General features: G+C 41.7%; 1 protein-coding gene across 1 annotated transcript; it reads left to right on the top strand.

Annotated features, from left to right (window-relative positions):
• The first annotated feature begins 877 nt into the window (after positions 1 to 877).
• On the top strand, positions 878 to 14,840 carry LOC103052383 (acyl-coenzyme A synthetase ACSM3, mitochondrial-like). The gene is made up of 14 exons (XM_088148103.1): positions 878 to 926; positions 3,185 to 3,403; positions 4,581 to 4,791; positions 4,883 to 5,093; positions 5,401 to 5,544; positions 6,724 to 6,880; positions 8,471 to 8,550; positions 8,800 to 8,923; positions 9,656 to 9,736; positions 9,908 to 10,009; positions 10,961 to 11,088; positions 11,718 to 11,817; positions 12,934 to 13,053; positions 14,324 to 14,840. Exons 1-14 carry the CDS (start codon positions 897 to 899, stop codon positions 14,408 to 14,410), a joined length of 1,794 nt encoding a protein of 597 aa, XP_088004229.1. The 5' UTR covers positions 878 to 896; the 3' UTR covers positions 14,411 to 14,840.
• The last annotated feature ends 5,744 nt before the right edge of the window (positions 14,841 to 20,584 follow it).

The raw sequence follows: 20,584 nt of genomic DNA, 5'->3' as shown, positions 1-20,584 counted from the left end.
TGATTTGTTCAATTTGTTTGTTTTCTTGACTGTCCACAATATTCTCAGGAGTCTTCTCCAACACCAGATAACTACATTTGCCAGTGACTGGAAACCCTTTATGGACTTTTTGCTGAAAACAGAAAAAAATGGACTTTTGATTTATGGGTTTCATGATTAGAAAGATAGAATATGGAAAGAAGGGAGCCATGATGTAACCTTAGAGAAGGAGAATATAAGTGCATTTATAACAGCTGTAAAGAAGATTGGAAGCCACTTCTTTATATCCTTTTTTCTTTTTCTTTCTTTCTTTGCTTATCACCTTTCTTGTATGTCCCTTTTTCTTTAAATTTGTATTGTTTTTACTTTGTAAAAAAGTCTTTAATAAAAATTAATTTAAAAAAGGAAACTTCTCCAACATCAGAGTTCAAAGGCATCATCCTATCTTGCCAAAGTTCAAATGACTTTTTGGATTATCATTTTAATGTATTTACTTTTGTGGGGTTGAATAGAAAATGCTCCATCCTTCTCATCATTTCAAATATGGAACCATATTTGGACATGACAGTAGGAAGATTGGGAGCTGAAGAATAAAAATCTTGACAACTTTTGATTGACACCGCCCTTCTTCTAGACTTCCTTTATCTGGAAGGAAGATAAAGGTCAATCATTCACAGTCAGTTTAGAAAAGGAGGGGAAAAAAGAGTTTTGCATTGTGCTGATTAATTAAAAAGAAACTTTTCACATGAGTGAAATAGTCTAAGATTAACATTCAATTACAGTTCAGGAACATGTAACCACCTTTCACCTTCACAAGACGTTCTGATTCAGAGTTAAACATTAATCATAATTTATCCTTCGAGTATTAAAACATCCAGTTTTTTCATGTGCATTTCCTCTGCGGAACTTGCTTTCTAATGAGGAGGCCTTTAAAACCATCTACACAGGTATATATTCTATTTTTTTATTATTATTTTGTAGTCTGAAAACATTTGCAAACTCCAGATGAAGTTTTTTTTAAGTGAGCATCTAAGAGAATAATTTGGATTTGATCTAGATACACGTGTGTAGGGGTGAGAGTAGGACGTAATCTATCCAAACATACCTAGAACTCCATGTCTTGTTAAAGATGGTCACAAAACGAATGAGACTGAAATTAATTGTGACTTTATGGGTACTTTTCCCAGGTGTTTCAAGAAGAGATTGAATTTATAAATTTTGCTGGTTCCCATCAGATATAATTTAAACTATACTTAAAGAAAATCATATTCTTTAGAGAAGGGTCTCTAACATTAATTTTTGGATTGATTGATTGATTATGTGACATCAAGTTGCTGTCAATGCCTAGCAACCACATAGATAGATTTTCTCTGTGATGATCTGTCCCTAACCTGGTCTTTCAAGTCTGTCCCTAACCTGATCTTTCAAATGGTAAACTCATCACCGCTGTAATTGAATCCATCCTCCTTGTTACTGGTTGTCTTCTTCTCTTTCCTTCCACCTTTCCCAGCATTAGAGCCTTCTCCAGAGTGCTAAGCCTTTGAATAATATGTCCAAAGTAAGATGAACCTGGTCATTTGTGCCTCATGTGAGAACTCTGGGTTGATTTGTCTGAGGATCTATTTGCATGTCCTCTTGGCTGTCCATGGTATTCTCAGGAGTCTTCTCCAACACCAAAGTTCAAACGCATTAATACTCTTGCTGTCCTCTTCCTAACCTGCTTCTTCAAAATCCTTTTGCTGAGTATCACAGGGAAGACCACGGCTTGCATGATTCTGATCTCTGTAAGTATAGACACATCACAGCATTTGAATATCTTTTCCAAGGCCTTCATGGCTGCTCTACCAAGTGCTAATCTGTGGCATATTTCTTGACTGCTGGTTCCTTTACTGTTGATGATTGATTCTAAAAGACAGAAGCTCTCCACCACTTCAATAACTTTATTGTCAATTCTAGGGCTGGTTGTTCTATCTTTTGTTATTAGCTTGGTCTTCTTTATATTTAATTTTCGGCCCATTGTTTTCACTGTGCTCCATGACTTTTATTAATACAACTTGCAGATCCTTTGCATTTTCAGCTTTCAGGGTTGCGCCATCAGCATAGCACAGGTTATCGATCTTCTTCCTCTAGTTTTAAAACCACACTCATCTTCTTCCAATTCACCTTCCCTTAATATATATTCAGCATATAGGTTGAATAAATAAGGGGAGAGTATACATCCTTGTCACACTCCTTTGCCAACCTGGAGTCAGTCTGTTTCACCATGTTCTGTCCATACTGTGGCTTCCTAACCTGTATATAAGTTTCTCATGAGGACATTGAGATGTTCTGGGATTCCCATTTTTCTGAGCACATTCCACAGCTTGACATGATCGACACAATCAAAGAGCTTTCTATAATCGATGAAGCACTTAGTGACTGCTGTTTGATACTCTTTGGCATTCTCAATTATCCAGTGTGCATCATCAATAATGTCTTGTGTTCCTGGCCTTTTCTAAAGCCAGCTTGAACATCTGGCATCTCTTTTGCCACGTAAGGCTGCAGTCTGTGTTGGATCATTCTGCATTGGAAGATCCCAAGCATTGTTTTGCTGGAATGTGAGATGTCAATTTGTAGTTGTTTCATTTCATCTTTCACTGTGTTGAGCTTCCCTGTGTTCATGTTCCTTACGTGCCATGTTCCTACAGTAATTCTAGCTTTGCAGCTTTGGATTTTTTTTTTCCTGTACGGCAACATTAGCAACTAGATGTCCCAAAGGCTGTCATGTAGCCACATCACAAGCACCCTTAGTACTCCAAAAGATCCTCAGTGCTTCCTCAGTAGCACGTTGAGTGCCATCCAACCTGAGGCCATCACCTGGCACTGTATCGTCAATCATTTAATATTTTCTAACCATGTGATTTTTTTGGTAAAATACAGGAGTGGTCTTCTCCTGCCCAGTGTGAATGGATGCCTTTGTCATTGTCACTAAAGTGGTCATCTGTTTCCAGCATCTTCCTCTATGGCTGCTGTCCCACAATAGATACCTGCTTACTTTAGCTGGGCAGCTGGGATGACCTTCATGCCTTGGGGGTCCCTGCTGGGAGTATATACTCTTGGCATACACTCCTGATGTTCATCGTTCATCCCTCCCAGGAACACCCTCACACCATAGTAAGGCAGCACAGAAGGACTCAACTTACTCCTTTTTTTTAACTTTACCTAGACGGAGATATTCCTCATGGCCGGTGCTATGAAGTTTCTCCCCAGGCTTCCTGGGTTCAAGTCTGCCAGCACTCCTAAATTCCCTTGTAGATTCAACAGTCAGGCCACTCTTGGATTTTCACCTCTGGCCACCACAGATAATGAACCTCAATACAAAGATGTGCCAGAATATTTTAATTTTGCAAGTGATGTCCTTGATAAATGGAGCCAAAAAGAAAAGGTAAGATAGTGCTGAATTTCTTTCTAGGATTCTCTGATGGCGTATGGAGAAAGAAATAAACTTTACAGGCAATTAATCTGTCTCTGTTAATTCAGGCTGTTAACTTAATCCTAATAGAGTGAGTTAAGGTATCTCAGTTGGTGATATGTGAGTTTCATGTGGCTTTCATGCAGACCACTAGAGAGGAAAGGAAAATAACTATCAAAAGGGGCTTTTATAGGGTATGCTACAAGACATGGCCTCATTCCCACAACACACTTAACTAGATCAAGGATGGGGTGGGGATAGTGTTTTGGTGCTCTGGGGACACCAAAACTCTGTCAAACCTCCATTCTGCTTACTTAGTCTTCCCAGAAAATTTGCTAGAAAGAAAGAACAGCTGGAAAAAAAAGCTTTTCATTACAGAGCTCATGGCCAAGACCTGCCAACAAGAGAACTCACCTCGCAAACACTGATACACCACTGCATCAGGGAAGGGACTCTTGTCAGTGAGCTCATGCATACTAGGCACTTCCTGGAGAAAGTGGGTATGGAAGATGCATTCCCAAAACGGTGATCTTGAAGTAGTGAATTGATTTATTATTCCATTGTGAGTGAAGAGCTGTGGGCCTCGCAGGGTAAACCAGATAGGAATCACAACCAGATGAGCTAATTCTACATTATTGTAAGGCTACATTAACAGAATCTTGCAAGTCTGGAAATACAATTCTCCCCCATCTCCTTTACAGCCCAAGAAACTAGGGAGGGTCCCTTCTGAGCATCTTGCCCTGCCCATTATCCAGCTGCAGGCTATGCTGTCTCTTATCTGACCGTTCTCTTGGCAGCATCTCTTGGCCCAGTCTTCCAAGGTCTTTCCCACGTACCGATACAAGAGCAGACTTGGAAACTGGGCATTTGTGAGAAAGAACTTCCTGATTTCCTGCAGAAGGTCTCAGGTTTCTCCTTTTAAAAGAAGAGTCACTGCCAAAGTAGACAAAACTGAGTTCATTGGAGAAATTATCCAGCCAAGAGAAAGGCATTTTCCTATATCCACAAGTTGCCTAGCATGGAATATCTATCAGTACCACTCTACAACCAAGTAGTCCAGTAAGGTTTACTGCTAAGTCAGACTTCAGGAGCCGGAGGCAGTTCTATTTCTGAGGTTGCCCATATCCTTTCTCCTATTACTGTATGACAGGAGGGGAAGAGGCCTTCCAATCCAGCTCTCTGGTGGGTTGGGGAGAATGGTGAAGAGGTGCAGTGGAACTTCCAGCAGCTAAGCTCCTTATCTAGGAAAGTTGCCAACGTGCTCTCAGAGGCCTGTAATCTGTACAAGGGAGATCGAATCCTCATGATACTTCCTAGGGTCCCTGAGTGGTGGCTGATCAGCTTGGCCTGCATCAGAACAGGTCAGTCAAAAGGGTGCTCCTGCCCCAGAGATCCAGACTGTTTCCTTCTCTTGCGGGGAGGTTCTCACAGTCCTTTGTTCTGCTTTGCCAGGCATTGTCTTCATTCCAGCTACAATCCTCTTGACTGCTGCAGACATATTATACAGACTCCAGCAATCCAAAGCCTGTTGTATTGTTGCCAACGAGGCTCTTGCACCATTAGTAGATGCTGTGGGGTCTGAATGCAGCTGGCTGAGAACTCGGATCCTGGTTTCTGAAAGCAGCAAAAGAGAAGGTTGGCTGAACTTCCATGATTTACTACAGTGAGTATCCCTCCTGCTTCAAGAGATATGTGATATGTGATGTTATATATATAAAATGAAAATCCTGGCATCTGTGCCTATCAGTGTCTAGACTCACATGCCTTAAGCTTTGTTATGAGTTTCACTTGAAGGCTGCCAAGACTTGACTTTGGGGCAAAGTCTGGGGTCTTGTTCAGCAGAACAGACAGGTGAGACCCCAAATGTAGCTAAACTGGCCATTTCTACTCCAACCCAGAGATTTCTTGGGCTAAGCTCCATACATCGCTTGGCCACTGACTCTGCTAACCTTGCTTCTTCTCTTTCAAAGAGCTGCATTTGACAAGCATCAACCAATTCAAACAAAGAGTCTTGATCCAATGACCATCTACTTTACCAGCGGGACCTCAGGCTATCCCAAAATGGTGCAACATACCCACGGCAGTTTGGGGTTTGGGCTGGGAATTGCTGCAAGGTAGTTCTGTGTGTCTACATTTGATCCATCTCTACTTATTTCTTCATTGATTGATTGATTGTTTATGTGCCATCAAGTCGTTTTCTACTCCTAGTAACCACATAATGATTTTTTCATTACCAAAAATGAAGAAGTGGTTTGGGGTCCTTTAAAACAGGGAGGGGGGAGTAGGATAGGACTACCATCTGGAACCCCACTCAGGTGAATGAGCAGTTGATCCCAAATGCATCAGAGAAAGTTCTTCATGTTTTGAAGCAAAGCGATATACATTTCTCCTTCTTAACATTATTAAGATCAGAATCTACAGTTACTCATTTGTGATGGTAATCTATAAAAGGTTAGCATTCCACTGTAGCATTCATCAAACCACACCTTACTATAATACAATACAACATTGTTATTTCAATCTTTGACTAGCAAAAAGTAAAAACATTGAGATTATCAAATTGAGAACTATAACACTAATAACCAATGTGGTTCAGTGGTGAAGGGGCTGGACAAAGAGTGGGGAGAGCCAGGTTCTAGTCCCTCCTTAGCCCCAGAAGCTCATTGGTTGACTTTGGGCCAGTCCCTCCCTCTCAGCCCAAGAGCCAGTCAGGTGTAGTGGGGAAGAGGCTGGACCAGGAGAGGGGAGACCCAGGCTCTAGTCCACCTCAGCCCCAGAACTTCCCTGGGGGACTTTGGGCAGCCATTCTTTTTTGACCCAACCTGTCCTCAGAGGGATTTTGTGGGGGGAAATGGGAGGAATGTGTGCTCCTAATGCTGTCTTGAGCTGTTGGAGGGAAGGTGGGATATTAATCTAATCAATCAGAATTTTATATTACACTGGAAATGGACCAACATGCAGTGCAGGGTTTAAATCTGCTAGGAAGCATGCCTTAAGTCCATTCCCTTTTAGCATTTGGGGTCCTGGACAGTCTTCAAGGGCAGCCTTCAAACCACACACTGCAGTAGCCTAATCTGTAAGATGTTAGAGAATGGATCATTGCAGCTAACTCTCTGCAGGGTTAGCTGCAGAGAGGAGAAAAAATATATAGCAATTTCTAAGGGAAAGGTTTTAATAAACCCATCTTGCAGCTTCTGTGATCTGACCCTTTTCACGCTTGTTCACCCCTATGTTGGCTGCTATGTTCTGAATCTTAATGTCACCAACATTTCTCGTGTCTTTCTTATCAACAGATCATGGATGTATCTGACTTCTTCAGACGTTGTGTGGGGTCTTTCTGATCCTGGCTGGATAAAATTTGCCTTTGGAGGCTTCTACTGTTCTTGGACACAAGGATCGTGCATATTTGCACATAGTTTGTCCCAGTTTGATCCAAAAGTTGTTCTGGAGGTAAGAACCCAGATGCCTTATTTGGAAGGTCCCACACAGAGAGGCAATGATATTTGCTAAAGAGTCACCTTGTGTGAGATGGGCAGCTATATAAATATGATAAATAAATAAATATGAATAAATAAATAATAAATACATACGACCACTAATTCAACCCTCCAAACTCTCTGAAACATTTTTGCACCTCATCCAGTACAATTCTAACTTGGGAAAGTGCAAAAATCAGTATCTACTCAATGTCCCCCTTTCCTCTCCTTAGTTTAAGCTTCTATCCTCACCTTACCAGGTGTGTTTTGAGATTAAAAAAAGAAGCCAGACCTTCAGCTCAGTTTAAACCAGAGGAGATGATGACAAGGTATTACAGCACGAGTATGAAAAGGCAGAACTTGATGAGATAGGAGCCAAAGATTCTCAGACCAGAAAGAATTGCTATGTAAACATGGAGGAGATGTCTCTGTCTCTTAAGGTCAGGAAAAGAACAGCCAAAAATCCATTGATTCAAACTGGCAAAAAAAGCCTAGGGTTTAAACCCTGTGGGATGACAAATATTCATTTCCATGTTTTGCGCTAAGCAACTCTTCTGCATATTTTACATACAGAGTATACCTAAAATCAGACACCCCCCCCCCATAGACAAAATCAGGCCCATTGGACAATTTATCATATAAATTAACATTAAATGTTTGAATTGGTTCTTCCTTACTTGTTTGACTAATAATAATACTAATAATAATACTAATACTAATAATAATAATTGCAAATGGCAGCTTTACTTGGAACAGCTTATATCCTGCGACGATACCTTTAACACCATCAAACTACAACATCTTCCTATCCCAGGTCCTTGGGAAGGACTCGATAGGTGGAGAAAAATGCCAAATCCAGTCTAAACATCTGACTGACTGTGTAATCAACCATATAAATAAATAAAAGAATAAATAAGAAAGAAAGAAAAATAAAGTGGCAAAAGAAAACAGATAGTACCAATAGTAATAGGCGCCTTGGGTGCAATTCCAAAACATCTGGAGCACCACTTGAACACCACTGGCATTGACAAAATCAGTCAGTTGCAAAAAGCAGCTTCACTTGGGACAGCTTACATCCTTTAACACTATCAAACAACAACATCTGCCTAGCCCAGGCTCTTTGGAAGGACTCAATATGTGGACAAAAATACCAAATTCAGTCTAAACATCTGGCTGACTCTATGATGAACCATAATAATTTATTACATTTATATGCCAGCAACACATGACTTTTGAACATTCCTAAGTACAGTAACTGAAAAAGATATCAATTCATAAAACATATTACAATTGACCTTTGGGGCCTGACTTTTGATACCCCTTGTATATCCTTTTTGTCTGTAATAAGGTAACTTTTCCAGACATATTGGAGGGTGGAGAATAGAAACATTATTCATCTTGCACAAAAATATTTTTAAGATTAGAGTTGTAGGGGGAACCCTACCAGATTTAGTTGTTTGTTTTATGTATTACTCATTTTATTAATTACTCATTGCTTTTCTGTATTGCCGGCTGCCAAATCTCACTCAATGGTATTAAAAATTGCTTCTCCCCCACCCCCCAGTCTTTTGTCAAGTATCCAGTGACAACTTTCTGTGGCACGCCAACTATTTTTCGGATGCTCCTCCAACACAATGTTAGCAGGTACGACTAATTTGTATAAGAACAGGACCATGCTGTGGTATTTTATCTCTGTGTAATTTTGGAAGACATGATGGGCTGGGTTGGGGACAGATTAGCTTAGAGAAGGTCTATCTATGTAGTTGCTAAGAGCTGACACCAACTGAACGGCATATAATCAAGCAAACAATCCGTTTTTCATACTTTGGAGCCCGCTGCTTCCTTGAAGAACCCTTCTTTGAAGAACGTTGCTTTCTTCTTATCCTGATTCAGGTATAAGTTCAAGAGTCTGCAGACCTGCGTGAGCGGTGGAGAACCAGCTAATCTAGAAGTGCTCAAGCAGTGGAAAACAGAGACTGGGTTGGATATCCTTGAAGGTTATGGGCAGACAGAATCTGTATGTTTGCACCCAGTTGTGCCTTTAATAAATGCTTGGGGTGAAAATGTTCAAAACATAAAATGCATAGAACTTTTCCAGACCTACTCAGCTGAGACTCTGACTTCATTCCACAAAGCCAGAATGTGATGTAGTCGATAAGTGTTGGGCCAGGACTAGAAACAACCAGATTCAACTCCACTTGACCATGGAGTTCCCTGGCTGGCTATGGGCCAGTCCTTTTTGCTCAGCCCAACCTATTTCAAAAGGTTCTTGAAATCTGGTATCTTTGTACTAATGGAGACATCCAAATCTCAGGGTGTAAGTTGAAGGCACAACCATTTCCCCCAACTTTGTGCTATCCAAATATGTTGGATGACAATCCCCAACACTTCCAATCCACGTGGCCATGCGTGAATCTTGAAATATTAGTTGGTTAAAGTCAACTAAGCAGCCTTCAAGGTTTGTTTGTTTACTATTATTTTTATTTATTAATTAAACAAATTTATTTATTAAGCAAATTTCTATCAGAAGAAACTCTGGGCGGTGAGCAAAATAAATACTCAATACAATAAAACAACTGTTTAAAACAATAAGCAATGTTGAGGTCCCAATAAAACTCATATCCATCCAGCAACCACCCCCTGCCAGTTCAGTCAACATCTTGGCCCCACTGCCTGTTTGATGACCAGATATGTTGAGGGTTTTTAAAGGAGAACAACTTAATTGCACCCCTGTAATTTGTCCTCACAGTCTTTGATATGCTCTACTGCAAAAGGGATGAAAATCAAACCTGGATTTATTGGAAAACCTATTCCTGGCACTGATATCCAGGTAGGTCAATTTTGTAATGGATGTCATTAATATTATAAGGTGGAAGAATTCCTCTGATCGTATAATTTAATACCATAAGAATTGTTCATTACAGTGCTAGGCAGTGAGGTCCTATCACGTAAGCCAAAAGGGAAGCTTGAATAACCACTGACAGGTTCTCTTTCTTTCCAGATCATTGATGAAAATGGCAATCGTCTTCCTCCTGGAGTAGAAGGAGACATTGCAATAAAGATCAAGCCACAAAGGCCTGTGGGTCTTTTCACCGGTTATGTGGTAAGGAAGAAACCCATCAAACAACTGAGCAAATTTCAGGAAGTAGAACTGGTTTTTAAGGTGACATAGCACCAGCCATTACTGCCTTAGCCATAGTAATGATAAGGGAGAAGCTGGAGAGAGGACTAGTGGTGTCCAGCCTCAAAAGAAGCTGCAATACATTCTTCTTCCCAACTCAGAAACTGGAAAGCTACATCAAGGGTGACAATTGTTTAGTGCCCAAAGACCACACCTCTCTAGTTATTTTGGATCACATTGGGTGAAGCAGTGAGGTCACTGTGAGTGTAGCTATAAGGTAAAAGAAGGTAGGGCCAGTAGGAGAAATGGAAAAAAATATATAACATTCGAAAAATGTTAAAACAATCCTAACAATGAGAGGAGAGAGAATTAAAGGTTTGTTTAGACCAGTGTTTCTCAACTTTGGCAACTTTAAGATGACTGGACTTCAATTCCCAGAATTCCCCAGCCAGCATGCTGGCTGGGGAATTCTGGGAGTTGAAGTCCAGATATTTTAAAGTTGCCAAGGTTGAGAAACACTGGTTTAGACTGGAGGTCTTTTAACATCTCTGGCTATGTTGTTTTTTTAAAAAAATACTGTATTATTATTGTATTATGTATTATTTTTTCATCATTAAGTACGGTGGACCAGCTTGTCCAATTGTCAGTTGGATTCCTAAATGGGAGATCTCATTGGATAATTCTGCTGACCAATGGGAAGAGAAGGGGAAAAGAGTTTTGAATTGAGATAATTTGAGAATGTTCTATGTTGTGATCCTGTGGATCTCAGCAAGCTGAAATACAGAGCTAGGACCCACACAGAGCCTATGGGTTTCCCACCCTATGATAGTCTAGTGATGAATCACATTCTCAAGTGTGGCATCATTTGATGTTGCAGCAACCAAGAACGTGCAGGTTGGATTCCCCTGATAGATGCTGGTTCTTTGCTCTTAGGATGATCCTGAGAAAACTGCAGCTACTGAACGTGGGGACTTCTACATCACTGGAGACAGAGGACTCATGGATGAAGATGGATACCTCCAGTTTATTGCAAGAGCAGATGATATCATCTTATCTTCTGGGTAGACTTCCCAATGCTTTGCAAGACATCTAATACACTTAACCCCAACAACGGCAATGCAAAATCTGAGTTCCATTCATAGGCCAAATACTCAATCCTGTACCATCATTGACAGACACCCTCCCCCCAAACACACACCCACACCACACACACATACAGAGATTCCATCAACATGAATAGAATCAAAACTCATGGAAATGCAGTCAAAGATTCCATCAACAGTATTAAAAATTTCCATCAACATAAACTGAATCAAAATGTTGATGTCTTCAAGGTGTGTACTGAGATTAGCTCTTTTGATCCAGTGACCTTCCAATTTCCACTTTCTACCTTTTGTGCATGCTCAAAGGTACTTTTGCTCCTCCACTGAAGTATGCAAGCAAGTTCTATGTACACACTTAGACACAGAGGGATTCACTCTAATAACCTGCCATGATCAAGTGCTTCCTGTTAATTTTGGAAACCAATTAAGCAATTTAATTCCATTTATAGCTTCCAGTATCCCTTCACCTTTGGCCTATATCAACATCTGAGTAGCCACTGATGAGCAGTGACTTTCAGAGATCAAAGTGGAGTTTTTGGCCTGTAGCCTACATACTTTCCCTTGATTTATGGTATTTTCCTATTTAGATATCGCATTGGTCCATTTGAAGTGGAGCACGCTTTGATGAAGCATCCTGCAGTAGCTGAAGCAGCTGTTGTCAGCAGCCCAGATCCCATCAGAGGAGAGGTAAGGTGGCCACAGTGATATGTGTCATGTCCTCAGGGTCAAGACCCCAACAAGGCACTGAACAGGGTTTGGAATATGATCACCCCAGGTCACCCCAATTCCAGAGAATCCCTCATCACCCCTTTGTGCCTTCCCAAAGCACAATATAGAAGAAAGGAGGGTTTATCTTTAACCTCAAGCAAATATAGGTCTGGTTTATACACCATGTTAGTCATGGTTCAATGCATAAGTCACATTGTGCCGGCTTGCACAATGTGCTAAATCTTAAGATGTGATCATCTGTGGGCACCCAACATACTCAGCTGAAATCAATCCATTAGAGGGTCACTGAAAGACCAGAACTGTCTTCCTTTTAGTCTGGGACCCCTTCCTTGCTAGGTGAAGACAATGGAAGTGATGGTCAGAGACATCTTGGAGGACACCAGGAGAAAAGTAGTGTAGGTCATGCCAAGCGAGATAGACTAGTAGTCCCAATCAGTAGACAACAGCACTTTCAACACTCCAGGGAACTAATACAAGTTTAATTTGTGGAGTCCTGAAGATGTTACCTAGCTGGGTAACGAAACATTTGCAAGAAAACAACCAAGCTCAGAGAACCCCAAGGACTCCACAGTTCAACCCTGAGCTACATATATTCTCTTCTATTGGCAAGTTTAATTTATTGTTATTATAGTTGGTCGCACAATCAGCCAGATGTTTAGACTGGATTTGGCATTTTTATCCACCTATCGAGTCCTTCCCAAGGACCTGGGATAGACAGACATTGTTTGGTGGTGTTAAAGGTATCGGTGCAGGATGGAAGCTGATCCAGGTAAAGCTGCCTTTTGCAGTTGACTGATGGTGATTTTGTCAACGCCAATGGTCTTCAAGAGGTGCTCCAGATGTTTTGGGATTCCGCCCAAGATACCTATTACTATTGGTACTATCTTTGCTTCCTTTTGCTATAGTCATTTTATTTCTATTCAGAAGTCTTTGTATTTTGTGATATCATCATCATCATCATCATCATCATCATCATCATCATCATCATCCAGTATTCCCATAGCACCAGAAAGCTAACCTTTCACATACATAGAAGCCATTGTTAGTTAAACCTTTGCTCTCATTTGCCTATAGGTTGTGAAAGCTTTTGTCATCCTAACTCCTGCCTACCAGTCGCATGACACAGAGAAATTAATTTTGGAGTTGCAAGGACACGTGAAGAAAATCACAGCTCCATATAAATACCCCAGAAAGGTGAGTCTTTGGCCCAATGGGAGGCTCATGTCTTGTTTGGCTTAAACAAGCAGGACCTTGAAGGTTGCCGAAGTGACCCCATCTCCTAGGGCTGACCTGTGTCCTGCAGCCAGGGTGACGGTGCTAACTCCTGTTCCCAGAGAAGAGATGGAAGCTTTGCATGCAATCAAATCAGAATGAACGTGGTGTAGCATAGAGAGGATTGCCTTCTCAAAGTAGGTCAGGCCAAGTTAGCATCTTCATGTAACTGACATTTCCATGACATTTAGTCCCATTAAAAAGAGGCTCCCTGTTGATTTAAGCATTTCCCCTTTCAGTCATATTAAGAATAATAATTTGGTTTCAGTATAAACATCTCAGGCACTCTTGCTCTTAAATTATATCCCAATGAGGAACAGACAACAAATTAGAGAGATGAAAATAATTCAGCAAAGGAGAACTTAAGCGACACCAGCTCTCATTGTAAGGCTTTGGGCAATTTGAAGGATCAGAGCCCTTCTGTCTCTACAGCTACACATGTAGAAATTCAGCAAGCGATGCTTCTCTGCTTGTCACTTAGATTGTAATGGCAGAGGGACCCTGACACCCTGCCCCCTTCTCTTGAGGCTTATGAATAAATTCACAAATGCATCTGCTAAAGCTTTTCATAGGATTATAGAATAGAGTTATTAATGCTGTAACCCTGATAGGTTGTAAAATCAGCCACCACCCTGCAAGGTTATCATTCCCCAGAGTCTGCAAGGATGTCTCCCATTCAACCGATTCAAACCACAGGACTTTTGCTGAGTACAGGAGAGGATAGTGACCCCTCTCTTTTGTTTCTTTTCTCCCTTCTCTCAAGGGATCTCTGCTCTTTATGAAACAAAAGAGAGCTTTCAAAATGAATGAATTAATTAATTGATTAATGCCAAAGTGGATGAGGTCTGTGAGAATGTCCTTGAGAGACAGGAGGAGGAGGAGGAAGGGGAGGAGGAGGAGGAAGAGGAGGAGGAGGAGAGCCGAAGACTAGGCCACAGTTAGATAAGAGGCAGCTGAGCCCGCAGAAGGAATGGGCGTGTAGAAAGCATCTCAGAAGGGACCCTCCCTAGTTTCTTGACTGTAAAGGTGGGGAGAGGAGAGATGTATTTTCAGACTTGCAAGATTCTGTTACTGTAACCTTACAATAAAGGTAGTGTTAGTACTCCTGGTTGGTGCTTCTTGTCTGGACTACCTCGAAGGGCTGACAGCCTTTTCCTCTTTTTTAAAATACAATTCATTCTGTTTTCATTAGATTGAGTTTGTTCAACACCTACCCAAGACTATTTCTGGAAAAATCCAAAAGAATGTGCTGAAAAAAAAAGAATGGAAAAAGGCCTAGTGGACTTGGGAGCTAACGAGGGACTGGAGGAGACGGGTATCGTTTGTCGTAGCAAAATCAGCCGACTTCCTCAGCGGATGTACTGTATGTTGGGAAACCTAGTTCTGCAGATTAGAGAAAAAAGAGAGTTATGATGTAACTTTAGAGAGAGGGGTTAAATATAATTGTATTTATAACTGCTGTGAAGACTATCGGAAGCTACTTCTTTATACCTTTATATCTTTCTTGATATCTTTCTCTTTTTTTCCTACTTTCTTCTACTCTTTTTTCTTACTACACTTTTAGCTTTTCCTGTTATTTCTCTCTCTTTTTCATTTTCTCTGTTTTAATTCAGTTTGTTTTCATTCTTATTATTGCTCTTAAAACTTATATATACAGTATATATATGAAAAACAGAAATACAGTTCTGCAAAGTTTCCTTTTCACCTCGTGATGGTTGTAAGAGATTGATTCAACTGATTCTCTCACATTATTTCCCAGAAACCCACTTAGAAATGCATTGAAAGCAAATGGGGAGGTTTGCTCCCATATCACACCTTACCCCCAACCTGTTGACGAGGCAAGGGAAAATCTAGAGCGACAGTGAAACCAGCTGGGTTGGTTGAACACAGTTACAGACCGATGCAGTAGGAGCAGGAGAGCGAAGGTCTTTTTTGTTGTATGGTTTTACACTCTATCACTCCATAAAACGCAGAACTTGTCCCTCAGAAAGGTATTTTGCTCCCCTTTGAGTCCTGTCTCTCTTTCTCAGCCTGAAACACACTCGACGGAGCAGATCGCAGCACTCAGGAAACCGATCAAGTTCCAAAGTGGCCTGTTATGTTTTAGCACACACACACAAAAAAAATTAATTGGAGTCAAACAAACACACATCAGTTCCCAAAAGAAACCACACCAGGCGTTGTCTTGCAGGTGGATTTTAAATACCCCAATCCTCTTGGCTTTAGAAGGGAAGAATAGCTGGCTTCTCCAGTGGCTAAGCATTTAATTGCCCTTGAGAAAGAACAGAAGATCACTACTCCTTGTTTGCACCTGGGGGAAAGGATTCTCATTTTCAGGGCAGAAAAATCCTGGCCCCTCTGCTTTCTCTGAAGCAGACAGGTACAAATGAATTTATGGTCTCTCTGTCTCCGTTTTTAAGCATCTAGGCCTCAATCCTGCATGTTCTTTTCTTAAAGCACAGGGACTTTTACACATATTTGGGCGTGCAGCTTTCTCTACTGGACCTGGTTCTGTGCATCGTTCTCAGGCCAAGAACTGCATTGCAGAATTTGGGGAGGAAAAAAGGAGAGGCTCAGGAAGGGAAACACTGTACTGAAGACCTAATAATAATAAAATGCAATTTAACTGAGTTGCTTGAATAGTAGGGAGACGCTACATTCTGCCGGCGTATTTCTATTCTACACAAACAGGAGGCAAAGAGGGTGAGCGAGGAGCAAGACATCACTTTGTGAAGACCAATTTAATTGCAATGTCACCTCTAATGAGTTCCCTGGAGTGCCTGCCTGTTTATCACCCTTAATTGTGCTCTTTTTCTACCAAGGCTGCTGTAGAAACACACAAACATAAAGGAGATATCAGCTGTCGCTATGCAGCCTGTCGAGATCCTATTAGTAGTAATGGTGTATACTAAATTCATTATCTGTTTGCTTAATCAGTGACATCATCAGGTTTCTCCAGAAGTGACGCCATCAGGTTGTGCCAGATATGACGTGCATAACCCTCCTCCCCACGTGATGCCGTGCTCACAAGGTCATAACCCTAACCAGACATGACGTGTTGAACCTAACCCTATCATCAAGAAAGGTGTGATGGTCAACCCTAGGGTGTCTGATTGGCTTAACCCCAAACCTAATTCTATGGGTGTTCAAATCAAAATCTAAGTAAAGTGAATAATTAACAGAACCCTAGGCTGTGCTGTATTTGGGAAGCAAACCCTACTTGGGCCTCGTGAAATAAATAATAGCCTAATGAAACTTTTAATTTTGTGGAGTTTTAAAATCAGCACCTTGAATGCAGGAAAGGGAGATCCATTTCTGAATGCAGCCACAGGCCGCATTTGCCTCCCGCTTTCCTAAAAAGGCCTACCTACATCTGTGCTGGGGTCTTCAGCTGCTAAAGAGCAGTTAGAAGAACTGAAAGAGTCTACAGCTCCTAAGGATGAAACTGCAACTACCCCTGACTCTGTTATGACCACCTCTTTTGGGCCACGGTTTACTGAAACCCCCTCTAGGCCTTGGTGTGATGGAAGGCATGAGCGGGGAGGATTCTGGAATGGAGCTCCAAGGTTACAGGGAGGGGGGAGAGGCATTCCAAGGGAAGCAACTCCTCAGCCCCCAGATGGACTGTGTGAAGGTCAAGAGAAAGAGACCGGCCCCTCCCTAAGGGCACAATGTTATAGTTGCTGTCGTTGGGGGATTAGAGTTAGTCTGGCGAGATTCTGTCTAGTAGGTGCAAGCTAATAAAGAAGCTGAGCTGAATTCTGGACTGTCTCGTGGTGATTCTTGGGTTGAACCTGACATCAATGTCGCCAGACTCCTAGTCCCATCAGGAGGGAGGAATTTTTGAGCATGGCAACGGATCCCCAGGGAGCTAATTTAACACCACAGCTTCTGGTGGCGGCATTATTACAGCACCAACAACAGGTAGATGCCCAGATCAATAATTTACAGGACGCTATGGGCCAAGTGGCACATACCAAAAGAACTTTGACAAATGATCGCACATTGCCTTTAACACATAATTTTAGTGGGAATATAGAGTTCAGAGGGGCATGCTATGCCCTCGGAAAAATACCCCTCATCATCATTGTCGTCATCGTCATCATCACCATCAGAAGAAGAAGAAGGTAAAGTTTCATAACATGCTGTTGTACAGTAAGTTGGCCTTTCTGGGTGACATTCTGTACCCCACAAACCATACCCACAGTCACAAGTAAGCCAATCTTCACTTGAATGACAGCTTTTTAACTTGTGCAAATAGCCTGGCGGTTCTGACAGAGTGGAATCATTGCCACATTCTAGATCAGACAAATCTTCAGAAGATATTTGCCAGCAGCAGTTACCACTGGAATATGAAAGCGAGTTACTTTCAATTGCTCTTTGTCTAGGCGGTGTTAATTCAGATACTGCAAAATATAAAACATAGCTTGTTAGTGTGCTGTCTGCTCCACCAGCATGTACGTAGCAATAATTAATACCTGTTACTTACCCTCTCCGTGTCCTTTGATGCACGCTAAAGATGGCCCATGCCCCATTGCTATTACAGACTATGCCCTCTGTCTTCTGCTGTTCCTCATCACTAAAATTACAACACGGCTTATAACAGGTCTGAAGTAATTATTTTCTCTATCATAACCCCGGCAACAGCTTGTGGTGCATTCTGTTGGCAGAGGTCTTAAGTCAACCCATGTGCCGGTGGGTTTCTCTAATAGTTTAAAAAGGTCTGCAGAATCTTTATTCTTTGGACATAAAGAAGCCAGGTTTTCTTCTTTCTTCACCTCTTTGGAATCTGTGGCTGCCATATTATTTTCAAATCCAAGCCAGCTTAAACCGTTGAACTTCACAGCGGCCTGTAGCTGACATGTCAACGACTCGGCACACGGGCAAAATCACGGGGACTAACGAGCCCAAACATGCGTACGTCCCTCCCATCCATTCCAAACACGCCTATGCAGATGGACAATCTCACGTCATTGAGTTATGTGCTTAGAACACGTTTGGACATGCATATATCCCCTCCCGTCCATCGCAAGCACACCTGCGCGTGCCCAGAATCATGGCTCTGACATGTCTAGACGTATCAATAACGAGTATCACTGTGGAACACCTGCTACTTCGTTGGCTGCTGCTTGGGTGAGTATTTGGCTCCGCCGTTAAATTTTCCTGGCTTTGCTGGAGGGAGAGGGGTGGAAATAAAATTTTGTTAAGTTCATGCTTCAAACTGTTTACATGTATGTGTGCATTTGTGTTATTGGTTAAATTTGCAAATGTGTGTGTGTGTGTGTGTGCACACGCACTCATGCATGCACAGGCCTGTTTATTTCAGGTTAACATTTGCAAGCTATGTATCTTTAGCTTTTACAAAAGGTAAAGCTGTCTGTAATTTTGACTTCCCTTAGGATATGGGTTGGGGTTAGGGTTAGGTTAATCCTTCTGGGGCTGCTGTGGTTTAAAAACTGGTTTTTCCTGCATTTGAGGAGGTGGTTTTAAGACTGCATAGAAATAAAGACGTTTTTAGGAAAGCAGGAGGCAAATGCAGCCTGTGGCTGCATTCTGAAATGGATCTCCCTTTCCTGCATTCAAGGTGCTGATTTTAAACCTCCACAAAATTAAAAGCTTCATTAGGCTAGTATTTTTTTCACAAGGCCCAAATAGGGTTTGCTTCCCAAATACAGCACAGCCTACGGTTCTGTTAATTATTCACTTTACTTAGTTTTTGATTTGAACGCCCATAGAATTAGGTTTGGGGTTAAGCCAATCAGACACCCTAGGGTTGACCATCACACCTTTCTTGATGATAGGGTTAGGTTCAACCCGTCATGTCTGGTTAGGGTTATGACCTTGTGAGCACGGCATCACGTGGGGAGGAGGGTTACGCACATCACATCCCGGGGAGGGTTAGGGTTACGCATGTCATATTCGGCACAACCTGATGGCCTCACTTCTGGAGCAACCTGATGACGTCACTGATTAAACAAACAGATAAATTCCCATTGAATTTAGTAAAGTCTATTTACTACTTGTGAAGGAATGGTTTGATGAAGGCCGCACTTGGGGAGATAAGCATTCCCTTAGCTCCCAACAGGAGCATGGGAAGGTTAAGAAGATGAGACTGGCACCACCCTAAGGAATTCACGGTGTTTTGGCTTGCTGGCTTGGGAAGTTAGATTCAGTCTGGAGAGATTCTGTCTTGAGGTGGAAGCTAATAAACGCAACAGAACTGTATCTGCACTGTCTCGTGGAGTTCTTTGGGCTGAACCTGACACTACTCCTATTATTTCTCTGTTGGATACTGTCCACGTGGAGGAATAGCAGTGTTCCGCTTGTTGGTCACCTGGAATGATTATTCTTTAGCTTCAGTTTTTTTTTTTCCCCCAGGTCCATAAAGATAAAGCATGTGGACCATAAAATCCAATGAGCTTCAGTGAGATCCTGAATTTCAGTGCGGGATGTTATGAGCACATCCTAGTTCCTCCTTAAATTGCTCACAAAACAAAGGGTCCCCAATCTTTTTGACCTGGTAGGCACATCTGGAATTTGAGAGCATGTCCAGGTGACATCACAACGTAACTGCTGTGGGAGGTGGGGCCAGTCACAAAAATCTATTTACAAACTAGAAGGCAAAATAATGATTCATCTTCTCCTCTAGCTTCCCAAGATGGTCTCCATTACATCTATCTTTCTCTTTCTTTTTTTCCTGGGTACACATTTCCAGATCAAGTGCTGGGTTGCAGATACGCACCATTTTTTATGTACTAAAAATGCCTCTGTGGAACTTAGACGTAGTTATGAAGTAAAGGTTTTGCTAGAAGTTGATGCCCACTGGTTTTCTTCCCCCAAACCTGATGTTTTTTAAAAAATAGGATCTGGGGCTCGATGCTTGATGTGTTAGCTAAGTTTGAGAGTTTTTGACTCTCCTCAGTTCGGATTCAGTCTGGCAGAAGATCAGACATGAAAATACCAGCTGAGATTTTCAAGTTTTATTGAAAGCTTGCCAACAGAGTCAGCTGGGTCTCCCCTTAAGACAGAAAAGAAACCCGGTCACACCCAAAGAAGACGAGTTTATACATGTTTCTTAAAAAGAGGTACAGAAATTAAATGATTGGCTGAAATTGGCATAAGTCTTGGATCCTCCTTATTATTGGGGGAAACTTATCTTCCTGATGGCCTACTGGTTGCTAGTCAGAGTTCAGGGGCACCCCCCTCTGATCTTCTGAATTTTATTGTTTCCTAGAATGCAGATTGGGGTCACTTCCTCCCATATCTTTATGGCCTCGACACTTAAGGAGGCAGGATGTCTGCCTAAAGCCTTTCAACTAACAGAGATGAGGGAAATGTGTGAAGGTTCATGAACCTCAGTTTCCTTGTTATCCCTTTGGCTTTCAAATGTAAGAAAATAAAGGTGAAGGAAACTGAGAGCCCTTATTCATAAGGTTTCAGATGGACACCAAGA

This window comes from Python bivittatus, unplaced genomic scaffold (genome assembly GCF_059951505.1).
Source record: "Python bivittatus isolate LINGU-HERP-01145 unplaced genomic scaffold, Pbiv_v1 ctg000560_np1212, whole genome shotgun sequence".
NCBI lineage: Eukaryota > Metazoa > Chordata > Lepidosauria > Squamata > Pythonidae > Python > Python bivittatus.
The sequence above is the reverse complement of the archived record's forward strand: the minus strand, read 5'-3'. Positions and strand labels throughout refer to the sequence as shown.

Bases quoted from the DNA above. Each gene is read 5' to 3' on its own strand.
- LOC103052383 (XM_088148103.1), top strand. From the start codon at position 897: ATGAGGAGGCCTTTAAAACCATCTACACAG. The intron at 8,551-8,799 runs GTACGACTAATT...ATCCTGATTCAG, and splicing joins CTCCAACACAATGTTAGCAG to GTATAAGTTCAAGAGTCTGC. The intron at 10,010-10,960 runs GTAAGGAAGAAA...CTTTGCTCTTAG, and splicing joins GTCTTTTCACCGGTTATGTG to GATGATCCTGAGAAAACTGC.